General features: G+C 42.9%; 1 protein-coding gene across 1 annotated transcript in view; it reads right to left on the bottom strand.

Moving 5' to 3' along the window:
- Positions 1–3,293: 3,293 nt before the first annotated feature.
- Positions 3,294–25,163, bottom strand: part of grm8b (glutamate receptor, metabotropic 8b) — a gene marked incomplete at both ends in the record, with an annotated part of 294,591 nt that continues 272,721 nt past the window's right edge. Inside the window, 2 exons of the mRNA XM_080737073.1 lie at positions 3,294–3,325; positions 3,801–4,047. Coding sequence (XP_080593199.1) covers positions 3,294–3,325; positions 3,801–4,047 — 279 coding nt within the window. The remainder of the gene's footprint in view (positions 3,326–3,800; positions 4,048–25,163) is intronic.

Genomic DNA, 25,163 nt, shown 5'->3' with positions numbered 1-25,163 from the left:
CCACGTTTTACGACTACAAAACAGCACCCCAACACTTTTACTCCTGTGATCAGTGCTGTGTGACCACCGAGATGAAAGCTAACACAGCAGACCCTTTCACAAGATGTTGGAATTAAGCCAATTTACAATGTAGTTAGATAAAGAGGAATGGGGCTCAGTCAGCAACTATTCTGAGGAGTAAACAAGCTTCCCCTTTGCCTGTAACAAACTCCCATACTTCTGCTGACAGACACGAGAGAGAGAGAGAGCCTTGAAGTGTACATTTTGAGTAGTCAACAATTTTGCCCCCATCAGATCCATTCCCAGGTGACTCCTTAACAAATGGAAACATCGCCTACGTCAAATCCAGGTCTCCACCGCCTATCACAGGAGAGACGTTCACAGCCATATCAGTCCTATGGGGTGTTATAGTGGGTCACATATAGCCCAATCCACAGAGCGGCAATCATAACTACGGTGTCAAGTGGCGCGGCTTGGCACCCCGCAACACTACAGGCAGCGCTCTGTGGATTTGTCCATTATGTCCATTACAGTACATCGCTGTTGTCGGGCAGAAAACCTGTTATCTCCAAGTCTCAAATTGTTATGTTTGTTATGTACGAATGATGAAGGCCCTACTTCATCATGCAAGAGTGTCGCACAAAAGTAGTGAAAATAGCCGATCTGCAGGCACACAATGATGCGAGGCATTGTGTGCTTGCAGATCGTCTATTTTCACAATTTTAAATCGTTTTTAAAACCATAATACAAAAGGAACAGTTTTGGACATACAAGGTTTCCACCCGACAACAACGACATATATGGTATGTTTAATATTATATAGTTTATTGCCACATCCAAATGTGCTGATTTGCCATTTTGTTTGTTTTCATGACTTAAACACTCAAACCCAACAGTATACTTTGTTGACCGGCAGTCAAACTTTTTTTCCCACCAAATCTCTCTCAACAATACGTCACGTTGTGAGCTTTGCCAAATGTCGGCCTTTTTTTGTGTGCCAAATATTCACCTACTGTTTAAGAACCTGGGTTCACCTGGGTTCAAGTGGTTAAGAAGATGCATCATCAGCTAGAGACTTGCTTATGTACTGTATTTATCATTTACTGAAAAGCTTGGAAAACATTTATATACAGTAGCCTATACATCTGTGTGCCTTGTTGGGTTGTCAAAGTAGGGATACTTCGATACCTTTCCGATTGAATGTTTAAAACAACAATTATGATCTGGGTTATACAGTATCGAAGCTTAAAAAATCGAATAACAACTTTCCTAAAATCTGTTTTTTCTAACCCAAGGCTGCACAGATGAAACAACGCAGGAAGAAAAAAGCAACTGATTCCAGACCTGTGGCTGGACCACGTGACTATTATTATCACTGGTGGAGGCAGAGTCAAGGAGTACTTCTGCAGCTGCACATGAGTGAGTATAGATATAAGCACACAGAAACACAACCAGCCAGAGACAAGTTAAAACTAAATATTCACACAAGTAGAAGTGCAGAGAGAACAATGCAGTGCCTCAAAGTATGCTCAGGTTAAAGTATTTATGCGATTAGTCACAGGCGAGACCAGACCTAATTTAATTGTAGTAGGAAAAGTTAACAGGAGGAGTGTTGTGGTTTGGCAATAGTTTGCCTGTGAGAAGGATGCACGATGGTGACGACACAAGCGGCAAGGAACACTCTCATTCTCACAACAGAACACTTCAAAGACTTCAGAGAGGTAAGGTTCTGTTAATTATTGAAATGTGCAGCAAGTGATTTTGTTTTTGTCAAAGTAAATGCTAGATAGCTCTATATTGTGATAGTAATCATTGATAGAGTGTTTGTTCAGTAACAGGGTCTCATTCACATCTCTACAACTCTATTAGTAAACAAATACATTTTCAGATTGAGGATACCCTCCAATCAGGAGAGATAACTCATATGAGTCTATTGACTATTTAATTCCCATATGAGTTGACTATTTACAAAGAACTTTTTTGTTGTAACCAAAAAATCTATACTTTACAATACCTTTAATGAGTGCACGGTTGTTGTCAGGAGTTTATGTGATGACTTTCAGGGACAAAGCTACGCTAATGTTTACAGCTCATGACTCATTTACAGGGGCGTCACAAGGGGGGGGGGGGGGGGGCCTGAATTACTGAATTACCAGGGCCAAGGTGGAGGGGCCTGCTAGTGAAAATAGCAGATATACAAGCTTGGTGCCGCGCTGTGAGCTTGTAGATCTGCTATTTTTGAAAAGTCGTGAAATGTTGCAAATCTTAATAGGGCCTATATGTATTTTTAAAGAAAACATTTGTAACTAAAACTTTGCTTCTGGGGGGTCCCTGGAACTAAATATTTTGAGATGGGTCGTGGCCAAATACATATCATTTTGGGGGTCCTTCACATGAAAAAGTTTGAGCACCACTGACATAGAAACATACTGTAGGTTTTTTCAAAAAACCTTAGGAGGATTTTAAATATTCAAAGACACACACATTTTCACAATTAAAAAAAAATAGCAGATCTACAAGCTCGCAGCGTGGCACAGTGAGCTTGTATATCTGCTATTTTTCAATACTTAAAGCACATAATGTGAGTGAATCCTTGTACCCAGAGCCCAGAATTTGGTGCGACACCCCCTGCTCATTTAGCAGGTCAGCTCTAGCACTGTTTTCATTAACGTCTCTGACACGAGTCAAGTGAATCACGCTGTGCCATAGCACACAGTGACAGCTGTTGTTAGGCAAGATGTGTATCCAAAATAACTTTGACTTTGACCTCATCAACCAGGCCAGTCACCACCAGTCTCAAAACAACAAGCTATTGTTATTAAGCTCAATTTAAACGGCATCATCTCAAAGCTAACGATGCGTCACAGTTCTTGTGGGCATGTTAGACAGTTATGTGACGGAGTGATAATGCTTTAATCGGCAGTGACCAAGCGAATGCAAGATAACTGGACCTTGTGCAAATGCACCTGTACGGATCTCTGTCTTAGCATTAGTTAAGTGTCACTGTGTCTAAGTATTACTTAACATCCACAGTCTTTTAGTTGCATAGGTTTTTGTTCATAGACTTCATACTGATATGCTTGCTGTATCGTACTATACAGAATGTATCCTTCATGTATACAGTGGTGTTATTGTTTTTATTTAATTTATCCTTTATTTTGGTATCTGAGAACACATTGTTTACATTTGAAGTAACAATCAAGCATTCACAGTTTTGTAATGACTATTAACATTATTACTAATGTGCTGCTATTTGTTGTTATTTCTGTGACTTCTTCAGTAGCCTACCAGCATTAGTAACCTGTCCTGTGTGCAGGATAGGTTACTAATGAAAAGAAGAGAAGAAAAACTATCCTAGTTTGTGTCTGGTAAACAAACCTTTTCTATATGCCATGGTCAAAAGCGGTAGCATACCTTTTTTATATTATCATCATATCAAAGTTTTAATTGTTGTATTATGACAACTCTAATCAGTGGTGGAGAGTAACCAAGTACATTTACGCAAGTAAACTTTACACTATATTCTCAGAGGCAAATGTTTTACTTTTCATAACACCATTATATTTGAGCATTGTAGATCTGCTATTTTCTTCATTTAATCCAATAGGCGAGACGAGATTTAGAACGCGAGTTAACCGTTTTACGTTGTTATTCTCCTATAAGTAAAACATCAGAGGACTTCCACCTCTGACCCCGTTTTAGCTTTTGAGGCATATACATTGTAGCTGCTATCTACACAAATGCATCAGATGACCACTAGGGGTGCATGCGTGCGTGTGTGTGTGGGGGGGGACTCTTACCGCTGGCCTCCACGCCCTCGCACAGCTCCGTCTTGACCTCGCCGTTGGGCCGCTCAGCCGCTAGCTGGGAGAGCTTGCTGGTCATGGTGGCCGCCGTGACGATGGCCTTGAAGCTGCGCTTGCGCTTGGGGACGTTCTGCTCCGGGTGGAAGATGATGATGTAGACCTTGGGCATGTAGAGCATCCCCAGGGACACAGAGGCGCTCAGGCTGAGCGACACGGTCAGTGTGGCCGTCTGGATGTACATCTGAGGAGGAGGAACAACATGGAGAAATCGATTGATTGATCCCGCGTGTAGTTGATTACGTACGTCAACTAAAAATCGTCTAGTTTCAGAGTGCAACCAAAAGTAAAATCAGGCATTACAACGCAGCGTTGGGTGTGATGTGGGCGCGGTGGGCTGCAAGGGAAAGGAGCGCTTGTTTTTGTTGATGACGACGCTAGCGCGCCGTCTCAGGCGACCATGAGCCATTATATGCTTTAGAGAAAAGCTGTAAAAAACCACCAGGAGTTACACAGATAAAATTCATTAAGACAAAAACATTAAAAACAAAAAAACATGATTCATGTGGGGGCCGTCTTTACGCACTTACTTCACCGGTGTCCCCCAGGGATCTATGCTTCACCGGCAAAATATATCAGATATTTCTGGTGAATGTTTGCCTATTATCCAGCAACTGTTTGCCTATTGTGACTTTCCTAGCATAGGGACGGCCATGGGACTCTATCTTCTGTGCCAGTGACTGAAGCCTGTGTGGCAGAAATACGGCAACAGATCCTGGCGGGATCATGAGAGTCGTCAGACAGACTGTTGCTTCCTTCGCCAAACAAATATTGTATCACACACACAACTTACTGTGGGCAACACTCAGTCACAGTCAGTCACACTTAGCCTCATGGGCTGCAATATTTTGACATTTTCAAAAATTCTCCCAAACACAGCAAAGCTACTGAAGAACCTAATCAGCCGATCGGTTACAGTGTCTCTCTCTCTCTCTCTCTCTCTCACGCACGCACGCACGCACGCGCACGCACACACACACACACACACACACACACACACACACACACACACACACACACACACACACACACACACACACACACACACACACACACACACACACACACACACACACACACACACACACACACACACACACACACACACACACACACACACAGGTGTCATTTCCTCACATGATGTAGAGTGGAACCCCCAGCCAGCACACAGCTGTCACTCAGAATGCCCAGAATGTACCTGCTCACACACTCTCTACACACGCAACACCACTGCGCGGCGGAGGAGACACCCCACCCCTGTAACCATGGCAACTGGCTAAGAAAGAAAAGGCGGGCGCTCCTAAATAGCTCTCTCATGGATCGGTAAAACTGACAGGGAAGGGGAACTTTATTGAGATCTTCAGATGTTTTATTTATTTCAAGGACCGCTTATAACTTTGAGAGGTTACAAACAGAGCCAAATGGACCGGTAGGTGTCCCTCTCAGAGTTACAGACTTGTAAAGGGTCCATTTGGAACCCCCCTCAAGGAACCCTGAAGGCCCTATCATAGTAAGTCTAGGGTGATAAGCCATCACCACGGTGTAGTCTTTTAAAGTCAGAAAACTACAACATTACGCCACTCGCCACAGTGAAGGGCTATCACCGCGAACCCCCGACATCTCTCCTCTGTTTTACCTTCAGACATCTCCCCATCACCCCGTTCACTGATTGGTCGATCTGGACCAATCAGTGTGCCCCGTGGTTTCAGAGGCACAGAGGCATCATAGTCACGGTGATAGGACTTCACCGTGACTATGATGGCCTCCACTTGTTACCTCATTTTTAGGTGATAACTTATCACCTAAAAGTTAAGGTGATCACCCTTCACCTCGGACTGTGATAAAGCCTTAACACAACAAGTCACGCTGCGATGCCTTGTGAGCTTGTAGATCAGCTATTTCCGGTTGCGAGACACACTAAGTGTAAATCAGTCATCACTGGGGTGTGTTGGCGGAGGAGAAAAAAACAGACGGTGAGTTTCTCCCAGGGAGTCCACACACACACACAGCGACGTACGGTGGAAGGTGATTGAGGCGCGGCGGCGAGAAGAAATCATTATGAAAATGTATTGTTGTCGACAGCGGAGCATAAAGCCATTTGTGCAGCTTCTGAGAAAAAACAAACCTCCGCCGTGATTTATTCAGCGGCTCAAAACCTGTTATTACGAACCCAGTGGTACAGTATAAGTGCATTTCAAGGACCTATACAAAGTTTTGTGGAGGTGAACTCAGGGCAAAGAATGAAGTCCAAATGCCATGTTGTTTTGCTGCCTTGTTCACCATGTGTTGTGTCGACATATACAACTGGCTGCTGTATTCTTCTGGTCCACAATTCTAAGCACTCTGCTTGTAAGTGGGCTAGGGGCTTAATGTTTTACTTAAGTAGAAATATCAATACTTCAATGTAGATATAATCTGTTACAAGTAAAAGTGTGGAATAAAAACATTTCTTGAGTAAAAGTACAAAAGTATTGGCATTAAAATGTACTTAATGTATGTCCCGTTTCAAAAGTTGTCAAATGTCGAAAAATCTTTTGAAAACAGCAGACCTACAAGCTTACAATGCATCGCGATGGACGTATTGTGAGCTTGTAGATCCGTCTATGTTCAAATGGACGAAATGTATATAGGGCTGAAGTGCCTGTCTGTAATTGTTCTCAAAGTAACTGTTACCTGACGGTCGCAACTATGGTCTGATCCCTGTTTGTTGACAGACCCACCGTGCCACCGACCTTAGTATAACGACTAAATTGGGCAAAAACAACCCACTCTCACTCCCAAAACGGCCTATCGTAACCTTTTGGGCCTAATGTGACCGAACATCAACATGAGACACTGCGGGGGTCCCCTGGAGATTATCTGATGACGCCCCTGATGTGCAGAAGAAATAAAGGGTGTCTGCGTGACTCATTCGAGATATATCGGGACATAATTGTACCTCACATCCCTCCCAGGCAACATGTGACAGGGTCAAATATGTCCCAATTTAAGCCCGTCTTGGGAGTGCGATTGCGTTGGGGGAAGAACAGATGAAAAGGCAGCTATAATAACATACAGATTTTGTCAGATTTTCTGCTGAGCTACACTCAACATTACAAGTCTAACTTGTGGTAAATGAATAGTGGAAAGACTATTAGTTCACTGGAAAGCTCCAGAACAACTGATACGGCTGAGACTAGGAGGGAGGGAGAGAGAAGGGTGTTGGAAAATGCTGTCTCAGCTGTTACAAAAATCATTTCATGAAAGGAACTTGTTACAGTATGTTAACCAGACAATGTATTACTGAGGCCTGTGATTGCAATGAGTATTATTATGATAATGATTCCCACGGCATTGCTGTTATCAGTTGTGATCACTCACTCACTCACTCACTCACTCACGGTCGGAACACTATAGGTCAATTATATGTCCAATCACGTGCCTGCATGCAAATGAGGTTGCTCAGGGGTGCCTCGTCCAATCACGTGGTTTTACATGAATCGAGTTCAAATCAAGTTCAGTCAGCAGCGGCATTCGAGTGCAGCACACAGTAAAGGTATCGATACCAGTATAGAAATAATAGCCTACTATGTTACCACAATGTAGAAGTAAAAGAACAGTATTTATGATTTACTTTACAAAATTTAAATAAATACATATCGGAATCAAAATATACTCATTACACAGAATGTCCCATTTCACAAATGTATAAAATGCATAGAAATCTTTTAAAAATAGGAGATCTACAACCTCCCAACGAGTCACATACTGTAGCACAGTATATAATAATAGGGCTGAAGTGATGAATGTTTGTTTTGTAATAATAATCAAAATCTACAAAGCAGCTAACTAAAGTTTTCAAATAATAGCAGTGGAGTACAAAGTATAAAATATTTGCCTCAGAGACAGCGGAGCAGAAGTATTGGAAAACAAAAGTAGGCCTACCTCAAAACTGTAGCCTACTTAAGTACAGTACTTGAGTACATGTACTTGGTTACTTTCCACCACTGCTTTTGAGTAGAACACACAAACCAGCAAACACACACTGAATACATCTTTGCATTTGGGAAATGTCATGTCATGTCACCATGTTTCAAATGATAGTTCAATGAAAAGCTACAGCCCTATAATAGTGTTATCTTGATATTTCCCAAACCTACAGTAAGAATACTGTATCAAAATAAATACTACTACTAGTAGTAACCTTCCCTTGCCATAATTCTGCCACACAAGCTACAGTCACTGGCACAGAAAAATTGTAGCGTCCCACGGTGTCCCTATTCTGGGATTATGCCATAATAGGCAAACAGTCGCTGGACATTTGCCAGAAATAGCTCATCTATTTTTCATCAAAGAGATTTGATGTATAGAGGGAAAAACAAGGGGATCAAGTATGGATCCCTGGGGGACACCGGTCAAGTATGCAGGGCTTAAGTACTTAAGGAATTAGTACTGTAACTCCATAGCAGCCTCCCTAGCAGTGGAGAGACAGAAGTTATCTAATGGTTCACTCATCAAAAAGCCTTCGAGGTCAGCAGAACGCCCTCGCAGCACGCCATCACGTTTACATGAGACGGTGCATCAGTTCAGCATGGTCCAAGTCTATTCACTGTATACTGGCTGTATACTGGCATGAATGCAGCAGGGTCAATGCACTGTATACTGGTTCAGGGACGTGCTGGGCCCCTGATTCAGCCCGGGAAAAAGAGTTGGGGAGGCCCTCATTGCGCGCTATAGAGAGATCTCTCTCTATATATAGCACTGCTGCTACTCAAAGATTTTGCCATTTCAGATCATGACAAGTGACAAGCCAGTGGGCCAATTTCATGAATTAGCCCTATATTTCGGTGTTGTTGGGTGGAAACATTGTATGTCCAAAACCGTTTGTTTTGTATTTATCATTTAAAAAATGATTTAAACTAGTGAAAACAGCCGATCTACAAGCACAACGCCTCGCGGTGCGAGGCGTTGTGCTTGTAGATCTGCTGTTTTCACTACTTTTGTGCAAACAGTTTAATTTTTACTTTTGTGCAAAGAGTTTCATTTTTTCCTAATGGCCCGGCCTGGACCGGCCGAGAATGAACTGGCCGTTCGGGAGTTGTCCCGCTTTTCCCAATGGCCAGCACATCCCTGTACTGGTTGTAAGCAGGCATCAATGCAGCATGGTCAATTCACTGTCTACTTGCTGTATGCAGGCATCAATGCAGCATTGTCAATTCACTGTCTACTGGCTGTATGCGGGCATCAATTCAGCACGGTCCAAGTCTATTCACTGTTTAATGGCTGTAAACAGGCATCAGTTCAGCATGGTCCGGGTCAATTCCGTGTCTGGGATTTGGTGTGCAACCAAGCATAAAACAAACGGTTACTCTGACTGTTGGTCCAGTGGCTCACACTCATTTTATGACCTCTTGAAATTCATTACCTCTGGCCGGGAAAAAAACTGCCTCCTGCCGTGATCAAAGCCAGGCTAGGTTTTTAATATGCCATCGGATTCGGAGTCACTCACTCGGGGCACAACTTCGGAGTCACTCACTCGGGGCACAACTTGGTGACTGGTGGCAAGGCCTAGTTTAAACACAGCACCGCAGTCTCTTCAGATCTATAATAGCAGCCGGGGATTCAAGAGGCAAGAAGCCAAGAACCCCAAAATCACCCTGGCTTTTAGGTCAGCGAATCTGGGGCATAAAGCTCACTGACATTTAGAGTACTACCCACCGAGCACTCTGCTCTGTGGACACTGGCAGTCACATCTCATATAGAGATAGGAGAGAGAGAGATGGTAGAGAGAGGGAGAGAGAGAGGCTAGTGCTTGACATTTAAGTATGGATGGAAGGGGTGCAGTATAACGCCCTAATTTATGCTCCATTGTAGTGTATGATGGCATCGCACACCTACAATATCCAATCTCCAAGATCACAACGTGTCACAATCACATCCATGACGGGGTTGTGAGCTTGTCAATCTGGTATTTTTCCGCTGCACGACTCTGTCGTATGACAGCGTATAAAGCAGGCTTTTACAGGGAGCCTGAGGAGGGCTGTGTTTGCAAGCAGGTATGAGGCAGTGAAAAGTGGGTTCGGTGGTTAGGATGGACTGCTGACGGTGCCCTGCTCTGCATAATGAAATGGCCTTTTGGTATTCTGCCTCATGGTCCCGGGGAGGATTGGGATGCAACACACGCCACACAACATTAGCTGGGGTTTTTAAGTGCCGTTCAGAGGGACGTAACTTTTCTGACCATTAGCAGAATATGATGATCATTGTATATAGCACTGCATTAATAATACCAGTGCTATCCGCAGCCACCTGTTAGGTAATGAACTGTAGATGGATGGGTACTCAGCTGCTAATATGAACATCATTACTTTTAAAGATGCCTTTCAAGGGCTGTGGCAAACTTCTAGATGGTGACACTTAGCTATGAAATGACTTAAACGGGAGAGGTCCCATTCAGAGTGATTTGTCATCGTTCAAAAATCCTTTTGTACAGGTTGCCGCCACCCTAGCATCCCTGATCTGGGCATGACATATAGACAAATATTCTGCGGAAATAGCAAATATACAAGCTCAAAACAACACGTTGAGACCACTTACACACTAAAGCCTATATGTTATATAGCAGGGGTATTCAACTAGATTAGGCAGCGAGGCCACAATTGTAAAATGACCGTTTGACCGTTTGTTGTGTGCTATATGTGTGTGGTACTGTAATATGGTAACTTATCATACTGCATTCATGCATTTTGATGTTTTCTGTGCCAGTCCTTTATAGAGCATAGGCTTAGATTTTGATGTTAAAGAAAAGAGGAAGTAGATATTTCACTATGTTCTGCATGGATCATTGGCATGGAAGCGTCTTTGCGGGAGGAGTATTTCAGGCAGGCTGGCGAGGTGAATTGTTTACATTTTCATAGGAATTAAAGGTTTTTGCTTTTGGCTTGAGCACCCGGCTGATAAGAGCACAAGCTCTTATGATGTGAAAGACGGACGATGGACACAATCCAGTTATTTCTTTGGTGTAAAGAACCCAGAAATTGTTTCAAATGGACTGCACCCAGAACTCATCTCTTGAGCTCTTGTATGTCGATGTGCCACAGAAATGTAACGACTATCTGATGAAGGGCTGTGAGGCTCGAAATGTCACATCCATGGTGTAAAGGAACCAAAATAAATTGTAAACGTTTGGAGCATGATCCAGTGTGCTTACGTTTCTTCATGGCTTTTTATGGCAAAAGGAAATTGCTGAACTACTTGAAAGCTACATTATTCTGAAGGTATAGGGAAAAGTAGATAAGTAGTAGAAGCAGGTAACATTTCTGGCTGTTTTGTTTGTATTATGAAAAGTTAACTTTTTGTACTTTAGTATTTTTACTTTTGATACTGAAATTGAATACAATTTAACACCAGATACTTTGTACTTAAGTACATATGAAGTGAGCTGTATTTTCTCATAGGTGACTTTCTCACCAAATATTACGCGTTTACCCGCATTTGGGTCTTTAATGTGGGTACCCTGAGTTAACATTCCTCCATTCTAAGTAGCAGTCTACATTTTATTCTTATCGGTTGGTTATGAAAAACATTCAAAATGGTCATCCTGTACAACCAACCATCCAATAGTAATTTGTTAAATTAATACATTTTTACATTGAAATATGGAATGTTCTCCAGGGGCCATAAGAAAGCACTGCTGGGGCCGAATTTGGCCGGTGGGCCGTCATTTGAATGTGACTTATAGGGATTAAGTGTTTAAGTGCTCTCAAGTCGACTTCAAGTAAACTATTACAGGGGTAAAACGTTTGGAGGTGAAATATGTTTTCTGGTCACGTTTTCTGTATACATTTTTGTGCAACTAGTTGTTTTTATGTTGATGTTTTACCTTAAACACCTTCTCTTTAGGTTATGGTGGGCACCGCCGCCATGCTACTGAGCATTGCTCTCCCATGTGTTTTAGGCAAACAATTTCAAACTAGTTTATGTGCTTTTTGCTCCTATCAATTTATTTAGCCACTCTTGCGAGGGGATTAGATTTGCTCTGCTGCGCGTGATTCACAAACGCCTCGGATAAAGTCAACAGGTATGGAAATGATTACCCGCTACCCATATCATGTCGGCTCTGTTTTTACTCTCTGTGGGCTAAAGGCTGCGTGGGTATGCAGGGCAGACACTGAGGAATAGGAATGAACCGAGCTGCTTCTAGCTGTGCTCTCAGTCCACGTTTAACAACTTAAACCCTATATTTGGTTGAGAGGAGTCCCTCGGGGCTCTACAGTGATATTTACATAACACTGAATCTATGAAACTATTTCATGCAATATTTAGTGGGGGGTCCCTGCATCTTCTCTTTTTCAGCTAGGGGGTCCTTGACCTGAAAAACTTTGAATACCCCTGATCTAGAGCAAATCTCACAAACCAGTGGGAAACACAGAAGTACCTGAATCTTGGGCGCTACCCCTCGCCGTCCAACATTAACATTTCTTGGTTAAGTGCTGTCAATGGAACTGGTGCGTTGGTTCGCTTCCCGCTCACATCCACCAGTCCATGTTGGCACTGTGCACATTCTGACTTCTCATTAGTGTGAGAGTGTGTGTGTGTGAGTCACTCACCACATTGTGAATCCTCCACTATAGACTTCGCCTGCCAAACAGCGTAGAGCAGGAGCCGAAACACAAAGACTGAATTGGATGATTTTGCGGCTGAATAATTCCGTTATTGCGTGTCAGTTGGGGGGCCATTTGGAGGCCAGGGCCTTTTTTTTTTAATCAAGGTAATATCAAGGCAATATTTTGCATTTGTTTTGGGTTGCATCTTAATTTCATTTAGAATTTCTTTAGTTTGTTTTCAATTTCGATTTAGTTTTAATTGGTTTTTAAAGCAGCTTGGCTAGTTTATTATTTGTTTTTTGGAAATACAGGGAAGGCCTATATCCTGTTGAAAAAACATATGTTCCTAGATTTTACTCCTACCCCCAGAACACGTTATGGAGAACCACTTATCGTCGAACCACATAAATGTCTCTCTTTTTAGGTGACGTTCACATCTAAAGTTCACTAAAACGGTCAGAATCAGGGACCTACGTAATTGTTACATTGCATTTTTCATTAGGTCTGGTTTGTGTTTTGTTGTGTTGTACCCCCTTCAACAATTCCCCATTTTCTTAAACTGTTTTTTTTCTTCTTTAAAAAAATAATAATATATATATATATATATATATATATATATATATATATATATATATATATATATATATATATATATATGCCAAAAAAGCTCCTTTGAATTGAATTGTGTTCACACAGTCCTGTGTTAAGCGAACCAAATTCTGCAAACAAAATGATGCGCTGCCATCTATTGGACAGAACATTTCTTAGGGAAATCCTTTCACTGCCATGGACAAACCAAAAAGTTCTAGTGTGAACAAGCTCAACCTCTTTTCAAAAGTCAGGTTGTGTAGGTTCCAGCCAAGCCCCCAGAACCACGGTAGAACGTTGAAGCAGCCTTAGTCTGGTTTTCAAACCTGGGAGTGCAGTTAAACGCTACTGCGCATGAGTATGCTAAAGCTAATGATAATGCTACTGCGTAATCTAGTGTGCCTGCTCGGTGCTTTGCGGGTGGCAAAATTGGCCTATATTTATAGGCCAATTCAGCTACTTCTGGTAGTCTTCCGGGTGCTTCAAACGCCACTGAGCAACTTTGAAACGAAAAGCTGACTGCGGGTCAGTCTGTCAGTCAGTCATGTCACACTTTCCCCTACTCATATCTCCGCCACCGTTGCCCCTATGCTATCCATGCCAAACTACAAACACACACTACTTGGCTGCCAAACCACAACCTCCACCCCTCATTTCTATTACAAAACACATATGGTCCACTTCAACTCTATATACATTTCGGACATTTGAAAATATCCAATCTGCAAGCTCACAATGCGTCGCGATGCGAAACATTGTGAGCTTGTAGATCTACAGTTCACACAATTTAGATATTCTTCATAATTAGTACTTTTTACTTTGGTACTTTAAGTATATTTCTATGCCAATTATACTTTTGAACTTTTACTCAAGTACATTTTTAATACCGGACTTTTACTTGTAACAGAGTATTTCTGCATTGCAGTATTGAAGCAATTTGAGTACTTTCTGCACCACTGCCCACGTGGTCCTCATAAGTCTGCCCTGAGGCCTCCCCCCAGCTGGAACACCTCCCTGAGGAGGAGGCCACCACATCTCCACTGGATGCTTTGAACCACGTCAGCTGGCTCCTCCTCCTCTGCTTCCGAGTCTCCCGTGGACGACTGAACTTCTAACCCTATCCCTGAGGGAGATGCCAGTCAGCCACCCCTTGTGAGAAAACCCATTTCAGCCGCTTGTATGCACAGTCTCTTTCTTTCGGTCATGACCCCATATTGCATGAAACATAGCGGTGAAAGTACAGTAGGAACGAAGATTGGCTGGTGATTTTCTTATTGAATTTGTGAGTTGAATTATCATTTTAGTGATGATCGTGTGGCCCTACCCACCGCGTACAATGAAAGTACGGGCGTTTGTCCAGGTAGGATTGGTTTGCAAATAAGGGACACACAAAGATGTAAACTAGAAGCAGAACACCTGGCTAAGCTTCAAGATTCAATGCAAAATGTCCAATACTCTGAAACCTATATTTCTAACTCTGCAAACGTTCAGCATTCTATCACTACAGTGTATGTGACTTAATTGCGACCGTCAGGTCGCAGTTACTATCAAAACCTCCACAAACTGTGAGTCCGTCAGTCAGTCAGTCAGTCCGTCCGTCAGTCAGTCTGTCTGTCACACGTCACATGTCACACTTTTGCCCTGCTCATATCTCCGCAACCGTTGCCCCGATCCATGCCAGATTTTGCACACACACTCCTTGCCTGTCAAACTACAACCTCCAAGGACCCCCGGAGCTCCAGGGACCCCCAGATGTAAAAAATGACCAAATGTGCAAAAATGACCAAATGACCACCCCAACGGGGCTGCTCACGGGGAATTCCCGGGGACCACCGACTCCTGGTGCTCCAGAACGGATGCAAAAGTGGTGGCGCCCCCAGTGGAGGACCCCCTGCCACTGCAGCGCACATAAAATGCCGGAACTCGGGCTAGGAGCGACCGGGAGAGCCGGGGCCGGTACCTATTCGTCCGCCTCGGCGGCGCAGAGACTGCACCCCTCATTTCTCACATGGCCCTCTTCTAGCGCCACCATGTGGCGGATTCTTGCAAAACACATTTTTGGACACTGCTCCTACAATTTTTGCCCTAAAATCACTCAAATCGGTACACAGTATGTTTACACTCATGTCATCAACATGGATCTGTCCCATATAGCGCCACCTTCAGGCCGATTTTTTAAAACACATTTTTGGACACTGCTCCTACAATTTTTGCCCTAAAATCACGCAAATCGCTACACAGTATGTCTACACTCATCTCATCAACATGGATCTGTCCCATATAGCGCCACCTTCAGGCCGTTTTTTTCAAACACATTTTTGGACACTGCTCCTACAGATTTTGCCCTAAAATCACACAAATCGGTACACACTATGTCTACACTCATCTCATCAACATGGATCTGTCCCATATAGCGCCACCATCAGCCCGATTTTTTTCAACCACATTTTTGGACACTGCTCCTACACATTTTGCCCTAAAATCACGCTGCGACCTGACGGTCGCTTATCTCCCGATTAGGGAGTCTTACTGGTGTTAAATAAACAAAAATAAACACAGCTAGTGCATTCGGGCAACAGGGCATATGCAATGCAGTGATAGAGTTGCAACTATTGTATGGATAGGAAGCGTTACAGCACACTGTGTAGGATGACAGCAGTCAGTGACAGCACTGTGGCATCCTGGCATTTAATCACAATGCATACCTTGAATGTTATGACAGCTATCATGTGCTTGTCACACAATTAGGGCAATGCTGAAAAAACTCACTGTGCTGATATATAGGTCCTGTGGATGTTTGCAGTATGGCTGAGATCAATCAGATATTTGCTGTTGTTGTTTTGTTGAAGTGGAATTCTGGTTAAACAGGAGAGCTCTAATAGTCTGGAATCGGGATGTTCAGAAAAGAATGGTTTAAATCAGGGGTAGGCAACCTTAGGCACGGGTGCCAACATTGGCACAGGGGAGGGTGATCACTGGCACATTGGCAGAAATGTGAGAGAGAAGATTTATATTTTAAAATCAAATATTGTTTTAAACGCGGTCAATTTCATTAAGTCACCCAATTTGCAGCAAATTACATGCTGCACACAATTCTACATTAAAATTCTGAACGTTGACTAGGGCGGGAGTCGGGGAGATAGGTGGGTTATTGCTCTGAGTCTAATGACGAAGGTCCTGACAATCAAAATATGTCTGAATTTTGATGGGGTGTCATTAAAATAAATGTTGACATGGCACACTGACTGTCTAGAAAATAAAAACATGGCACTTCATTTCAAAAAGGTTGCTGATCCCTGGTTTAAATCATTCTATTTGGCCTCAAACTTGCTGCTGTCACAACCGCTCAGAAAATGTCAGGGTTGAAAGACGGACACGAAGCCCTGCTAACCGGAGGATCCCCGAGCGTTCTACACTAGGTCCCCTCCTTTTTCGTATCTACACAGAATCTCTTCGCCCATTTAAAAGCTCACAGCACGCCGCAATGCGACGCAAGGTTGTTCATCCGCCATTTCCACTGAACGTAATTGACCTGTTATGCCCAGAGTAGGGATGGAATTGTTCTCAAAGTGGGGCCGGGGAGCCCCAGGGGTCCTTGAGGGGGTTCCAGGGGGTCCCCAGCTAAATGATGGATAGTTAGGAACCAAATGGATCCTTATGTGGTTGTGACTCTTGAGAGTGTACAAATGGAACCAGATGGACCATTTGGTTCCATTTGTACACTCTCCGTGTTAATGTGGTCTGGGTTCTCAGACTGGGGCAGGGCCCTAGACAAAACATCTTGACATTCTTTGAAAATGTTAACCACAAATCTTGTATGGCACAAAATCTTTTCAGATGGAGGTCCGCGGCCAAATACACATTAATTTAGGGGTCCTCGACATGAAGTCGAGGACCCCTAAGTTTAAGAACCACTGCTTTAAAACATCAACGATTTGTGATGGTTCACCAGACAACCATCTCTCTCTCTCCCTCTCCCAGTCACCCATGCAGCGACCATGGCCTGATCCCCTCATGCATCGCTGCTGCTCAGTTAATGACTGGACCGGATGTGACAGCCATCTGCTCACCCACTGACAGAGCGGTGGCATCTTTCCCAGCCATTACAAAGCCTGATGTGATCAATGGGAGATGATGCTAATCAGTGGTGTTGACAGTGCTGTGCGGGGGCTTTGAGAGCCTCTGTCTCTCGCTGACACGACATAACAGGTTCCCAAGCTGACACTTGATGCATTGCGTGCGTCGCACATACTGTAAAAAGCTGCCTGGATCAGTGGTTCTCAAAGTGGGGGCCCGGGGACCCCAAGGGGCCCATGAGGGGGTTCCAGGGGGTCCCCCAGCAAAATGAGTTAGTATAGCATCGCAATCATCGCAACCACTTTAAAATGGCCAATCTACAACACGATGCGACACGTTTTGAAACACAACACACAAAATAAAAATAAAATAATAATAATCAGATGGGGTCCTGGCCAAATACATTAATTTGGCGGTCTTTGACATGAAACGTTTGAGAACCTACTGACCTAAATAGAGAGACAGACACACAGACATCCAGTGCTTCCCATATAATCGTACAGGTCCGCCTGTACAATTTAAAGTAAAATGCCTGAATAGAACTGTGTTTGAATATTGGCACAGCAGCTACAGTATAGCTGGCAGTGGCCACACACACAACACTTGGCACGAATCAACAACAACAAGCCTTTGGTAAATGTATTGATGTGGTGTGACTTATGGAATATTTATTTTGATATATTATCCTCCAGGCGTTGAATAACAATGCATAATATATCAACTAGTGTCTCCTCAGCCATGAATTCCGTCAAACCCTTCCTAGCAACCCTAGTTTGCTGAAGGAGTTTCATCCATGTTTGACATCGAAAGGTGGTTCTCAAACCTTTCATTTCAATGATCTGAGATTGTACAAATGTTTGTTCCTCCCTAACATTACACACCTGTAAGGGTCCATTTGAAACCCCATCAAGGAATGCTAAGGGTCCCTGGAGCCCACTTTGAGAGCCACTCACTTGAACCCTATATACTTTGTTGAACAGAGTCCCCTAGGGCAGGGGTCTTCAACTTTTTCAGGCCAAGGACCCCTTAGTTGAGAGAGAGATGAAGCACGGAAGATTCCATATAGTTTCATTGTTTCACAGCACAATCATCAGTGTATTTTGGATTCATGTCAATTTGTGTTTTCAGATATTTAACCACTTGAACTGTCAATACTTGACCTTTCACTCTGTACTTAGCCTGCTCTTTTTCCCATCTACACCAAAGCTCTTTGCTAAAAATAGCCGATCTACAAGCTCACAACGCCTCGCAGCGCGAGGCGTTGTGAGCTTGTAGATCTGCTATTTTTGTCTAAATTTCTCATGGACACTATAGGGTTCAAGTGGTTAATATAAAAAAACTTTCTATCACTCCAAGATTTGGAGGACCCCCTGTAGTAACTCTGAGGACCCCCTGTTGAAGACCCATGCTTTATACATTATCTCTACACATCTCTCTCTCTCTCTACACACCATGCTGATATCTCAAATATCAGATGGGTTATGTATAGGGAGGTTGGTCAGCTGCCTGCAGTTTATAACCTCTAGGGAACATATGGCAGAGCAGCTGAAAAGATCTGTGCAACTTTATCTCCCTCATGTTCCTTGCATCACTCCCCTCAGCCATGGCAAATGTGATACATATGTATGTACCGTATAACTAGGGCTGGGCGATTTGTACAAAAGCTAACATGATATTTTTATTTTGACCAAATACCTCGATATCGATATAATGAGGATAACATTTTTCAGGGGAGTTATTTGTGTTTATGGGGGCGGCACGGGTCTGTGTGTGGCCGTGTCTTGTGTGTATAATGGCTATTGGCTATCAGGCACAAGTGTATTTTCTGCGCCTATGTTGTCACTGTCAGGTGGAAACCTTGTATGTCCAAAACTGTCAGGAAATTGAGGAAAAAAGAAGCAGTGTTCCATTGTATCCCAGGGTACTTCAGAACCATGGACAGCAGCTACAGATACTTCAGAACCATGGACAGCAGCTATAGATACTTCAGAACCACGGACAGCAGCTACAAGTTAGTAAACTAGAATTGACAGAGTCAATATTGAGCTGGGTGCACTTGTCAAACAAAGAATATTAAAGTAGGCTACACCAATGTACTTGACTGTTTTGCATTTCTGTCTAATAAATTATTCAATCAATCAATTTACTATGCTATAATCGCGACCCACCCATGGGTCGAGACCCAGTGCTTGGGAAACAGTGCTGAAAAGTTATTAATTCAATATTAGACGCTAGTGTAGGGTGACCATATTTTCAGCCGCTCAAACCGGAACGCGAACCACAGTTGCCTAAAACCGGGACCCTAAAAGCAATGCGCACGTTACCACACATGTGCGTGCCCATTCTCTAATGTTTGTGCACGTGCACACACACGCAGGGTTGCATACAGGCAGTGAGTGACTGACAGTCTCAGGATTGAATTCAGACACACAATGAATTTGTTCATGTTTCCTGAATGGTTAGGTGAGATGATAAATGTCTATGCAACCACTGAAAACAGCTACTATTATTTTAATTCTGGCAAAAACCGGGACGATTTTGTAGTGAATGTTGAAAACCGGGACATATTAGTGTTTTAGAGATATTTGTCGGGACATGCAGCTTGAAAACGGGACAGTCCCAATCACCCTACTTACTGTATGCTGTCTCTCTCTCTCTGTATCCGAGGCATTAACTCACTCTCACACACACGCACATGCGCACACACACACACGCACACGCACACATGCACACACACACACACACACACACACACACACACACACACACACACACACACACACACACACACACACACACACACACACACACACACACACACACACACACACACACACACACACACACACACACACACACAGGGTTGAAAGTTGCGCGAGCGAAGAGCTGTTTTCCGTGGAGTAAAGTAACACAAAACTTAAATGAAAAAATCTCTCTCTCTCTCTCTCTCTCTCTCTCTCTCTCTCCCTCTCCCTCTCTCTCTCTCTCTCTCTCTCCCTTCGGCGCCTGCATTTGAATAAACCATTGCGAGGTGGGGCCAAAGAGCAACTACTAAAAGAGCGAAAGGGCTTTTTTTCAAGTCCTTTGCAGCGTGAGTGCACCATCCAATAGAAAAGAACACGTGAAGTGGTGTGTGCATTTACGAGCGATTACTGATGACGTCACTTATGAATAATTAAGGACCGATCCCTAGAGCTGGGTGGCTTTCACCCAGCTAAAAAGTATATACAGTACAGCATTTTAACAGGGCCCTTCACATTTTGGCTCCATTGGAACATAAAGGTTCTATTTTCCATTTCCTGAAAACAATGAGGTTTCCACCGACAGCGTGAAAAGTAAAAAGTGTGTTTTATAAGTTCACATCCAGAAGTTTATATCATTTTAAAGACCCAAAAAGAGAAATAAGTGGTCATCACAGTGCTGTTTGTTTATCCATTTGTCTGCTCTGATTTGGATCAAAAACGAGTTGAACCGTAGTTCAAGTGGTTTTGTTTTGCTGAGCTTTCTCTGAGCTTTTATTTCATTTCATCTGCTGGTTTCACAGACTCACAGTGAAACATAGAAACTGCCTGAACAGCATTGTCAAGATCTTGTTTCTAAGATTATGGGAGTGAAACTAATGCTCTGGACAGTTGCAAGCATTCTGGTGTCTTCTCTTAGATAGCTTTTAGAACAGTGGTTCTCAACCAGCTCAATGGCCTTGTGGTTACAGTGTCCGCCCCCTGAGACTGGGAGGTCGGGTTCGATCCCCTGCCAGGTCATACAAAAGATTCTGACAATGGGACCCAGTGTCACCCTACTTGTCACTCTGTGACATACTAGCATCATGTCCAGGGGGTGTGCTTGTACATCAAGCTGCCTGACACTAGCCTGGCATGGCCAGACAAATATTGCTGAGAGGGAAATTCTTTATGTCAATATAATATAGCCTCACACTACAGAAACAAGAGATAGGCTCCTGCCCTATGGGCCTCATGGCTTGGCAATGCTTACTTTCTCAACCTGTGGACAGGGGCCCACGTTGAGACCTTTGGAGGGCCACAAAGGTATTGCAAGTGCCCCTCCCCAAATAATGACTTGCGCCAGCAGAGCGCGCAAGTAGGGTGATGATAGCTGTCTGTGGGTATATGTGGGTGGGTGAGTATGTATGTGGCCACAGCCAATGAGGCCCAGCCTTTAGCCAATGAGGGAGCAGCGTTCTTTATTACGACACCAGCAAGATACACCCACATACCCACAGACAGGTATCATCACCCTACTTGTGCTACTTGTCGTTTTCTTCGGAAAGTGACCATACTTTGGCTAAGAGTGCACAAGACACAAGTTTGCACCTCGACAGAGTGCAGTCTAGTTAAAACTCATTCTGTGCCGATCCCGAACTAGTTCGGCTTTATTTCAATCCAATACAATTTCTTTTTTATTAATTCACTTACCCCGAGCTGCTTGTAGAGTCGTGGGTGGTCCTGGCTCGCTAGCCGCTAGCCAGCTAGCCATTCTACTCTGTCCGACGATATATTCCATTAAAAATGGTTTAAAATACATTTTTGAGCTCCCCAATGTTCACCCAATGTTCGGCGCCGCTTCCGATGAGTACACGAGTGTGCCGATCCCGAAGTAGTCCGGCTTTTTTTAATGAAATGAATAAAATGATAAGAGGCCTTCTGAAGCCTGGCCTGATTTTTCTAGCTACTAGCCGAAAGCTAGCAACCTCCCGGCCGGCCGTTATTTGCGAACGAAATCGCCAATCTCCGCCTAATCCAATGAAAGACCACATCTTTGAAGGCTTATATCTCTGGATTGTGTCTTTAGGGAAGCGGCGCGAGGTTTATTTACGGCGAAATCGCCCAAAAATGATCTTTTAGATGACAAAATGGGAATAGCCATTCTGTTAGCATTATCATCTGGGACCTTTCCATGACGTGCATGAACGTGAGCACGTGAGGTCCTGGAAGGTGAGGTCCTGGAAGCTAAAGCGCTCGCCTATGAGAGATACCCTGGCATTCTATGGCCCCTAGAGGGCGCTGGCACTAAATGAGTTAAGGGGCATTAATGATATTTATGATAATATAACATTAATGTACAAAAAAGGTGTTTAAAAAATTACTGTCTTTTGGCAAAGGAGACAGACGGCTAGGGAGAGAGAAGCAAAAGGAATTATCTATAACAGTAATTATCAATCTAGGAGGTGGCACCCAAACACATACATATCGTTGTTGTCGGGCAGAAACCTCTTATCTCCATATTTTAACCTTTTGTGTTTTTTCATGCCCTACTACAGTCACACAAAAATATCAAAATATCAAGCTTGAAATGTGTTGCGGGTTTGAGCTTGTGGATCTGCTACTTATTTGCTATTTTTGTATGAATACTGAGAAGTAACATATAGGTTTCCACCCGACAGAGACGATATTCAAAACATAATAGCCTATGATGTTTCCAAGGATGTACTTTGAGCATAGAAAGTGTGAAGATCCTTTCTTCAGAATGTTAGTGTTCAGAAACACATTTCCACGTCAAACGCTGTTAGCTATTATGTGGAAATATATATCTTGCAGACATATACAGCACAGTACTGCTATTCCATCATAAGTACCGGTAGGCTATTTGCAATCCTCAATCAATTGTTGCCTGTTGAAATGATTCTTAATAAAACGTTCAAAAGCAGGGTGAGAAGATGAATGCCAGCCCTGCAGCCCCTCCATTTAAGGGCTTTGAACAGCCATTCCATCATATGGTATATATACTAGGATCACCAGCAATAAATCCATTGTCCAATAATAGTTTAAGTTTGTTTTATGCTCTGCATAAATATTGTTGCAGCATAGGCGGATTATGAGACAACAGGCCCCTGGGCATAGAACGTGCCCCTCTAAAAGTCCTATAGATAATCTGTCGCGGGATAAACATGCATTAAAATGTTTGGTGATGATGTCCTTCTTGTAAACATCTACAAAGTGAATGTTTTAGGCCAGGGGTCTTCAATATTTGCCAGGCTAAGGACCCCTTAGCTGAGAATCTTAGAGAGAGAGAGAGGGAGAGAGAGAGATGAAGCACTACGTATTGTATGCAATTGTGTTGCAGATTAAACCTTTTCATTTCATAGATAGCTTTATAGACTTGTTTTACAGCCCTATCATCAGTGTTGTCAATTCATTATTTGCTTGTTTGTTTCTTTACAAATGATAATTTCTGTTAATATGTTGGATTCATGTTAATGTATTTTCATTCATTTAACCGCTTAATCTGTCAATACTTAGTGAACTTGAACTTTTCACTACTTGGTCTGCTCTCCCCCCCCCCCCCCCTCCTACATCAAACCTCTTTTCCCGAAATTAAATGAAGTGGTTAATGAATGTTTTGTAATAATAATAATAATCACAATCTACAAAGTAACAGTAATTCAAGTTTTCAAATAATTGTAGTGGAGTAAAAGTACAATATTTGCCTCTGAGGTGTAGTGGAGTAGAAGTAAAATTACAGAAAATTTTAAATACTCCAGTAAAGTAAAAGTACCATAAATTGTACTCAATTACAGTACTTGAGTAAATTAAGTACTTAGTTGCTTTCCACCACAGCAGGAAAGTAAAGGAAAGTTTGCAACAGTGAGAGGCGGGGAGCGTGAAAATAATGAAATACTTGATGCACTTGATGAAGGGGAAAATTCTAGCCGTTTATAGATTTTGCACCAGGTTGTGTGTGGTGTATATTGTATAACACCATTAGCATACAGGGGACAGCAACGGGCCCAAGGGAATCCACTCCTAAAGCCAGGTGACAGGAAAGTCAATAGCTTTATAGCCACACAACGGTGTGCGGTGGTGGAAGAAGTACTCCCATATTTTTTTACAATTTCACAGTGTAGAGAAACTCCAAGTAAAAGAGGTGTGTATTCAAAATTTGATTTGAGTAAAAGTACAAAAGTTCCAGCATCAACATATATTTTAAATTTGGCTTAACGTCGCCACACTCATGTCACTATGACTCAGCCATCACCATAAGGAGTTCCCAATGGAGCTATTTTTTAAACCTTTTTGAAAATAGCTGATCTACAATCTCACAGCGTGTGACATTGCGGCGCATTGTGAGCTAATAGATTTAATTGGTTGATGTATGTTTTCCCCCTTTTTTATAATAATCTATTCTACATCTACAATGTAACAACTAAAGTCTCCAAATCATTGTAGAGGAGTAAAACGTATTTGCCTCCAGGATGGAGTGGAAGTATAAAACATAATTTTTAAAAACTTGAATTTGTCCATTAAAATGGACATATTCAAGTAAAGAAAACATACGTCAGAACTGTACTTGAATACATACATTTTAGTTACCTTCCATCGTTGTCCTAAAGGGAGTTGACACAAAGGTCAATATCCTTAGCCGCACACGTGTGCGTGCGTGCGTGCGTGGAGCTAGACAACCCACTCATGATGAATAATGCACAAGGCTCTATAGCAGCCACGTTCACCTTTCACCCCTGTGTGATTGGAGGAGCATGAGCTTTGCACTCGGAGAGAACTTAAAAAGGGTGCGTTCAAAAATACACTCTGAGAAAACATGCTCCCGTCTCTAAGCTCTCCGGTTTCGCCATCACAGATGTGATATCAGTTAATTTACCAATGGTCAGAGTAGATATGTTGCCATTTTTATCTTTTAAAAATTCAATCAAATGAACATGAATTCATCCCACGCAGGACTGGATTACCCAAGAGCTCAGGGTGAAGTGAACTTATCATTTCTTGTCAAAGGACTTAAATGATTCATGTCCATTATATAGCAGAGCCCCAAAAGACCTTCTGAGAACTGAAGGAACAGCCTAAACATTCACTTTCTGGTGATGGCAGGTCTAGCTGTCCAGGCGCATACCACATACAGTAGGCTCTGATGCCTGACAGCGTGTCCAGGGTCCCCAGCCAGATTAGTTATGGCTTCACAATAATTGTAACCACTTTGTCCTATTTATATGTTGGCTATTCAAAAGATAGCAGATGTAAAAGCTTGTACATCTGCTCAAAATTGGCTGGAAACTAATTTTCCTTGGCACAAAACATTT

The sequence above is a fragment of the Nannobrachium achirus genome (assembly GCF_963921795.1).
Source record: "Nannobrachium achirus genome assembly, chromosome: 11".
In the NCBI taxonomy this organism is placed as follows: domain Eukaryota; kingdom Metazoa; phylum Chordata; class Actinopteri; order Myctophiformes; family Myctophidae; genus Nannobrachium; species Nannobrachium achirus.
Note: the sequence above shows the minus strand (reverse complement) of the source record. Positions and strands in the feature narration are given on the sequence as shown.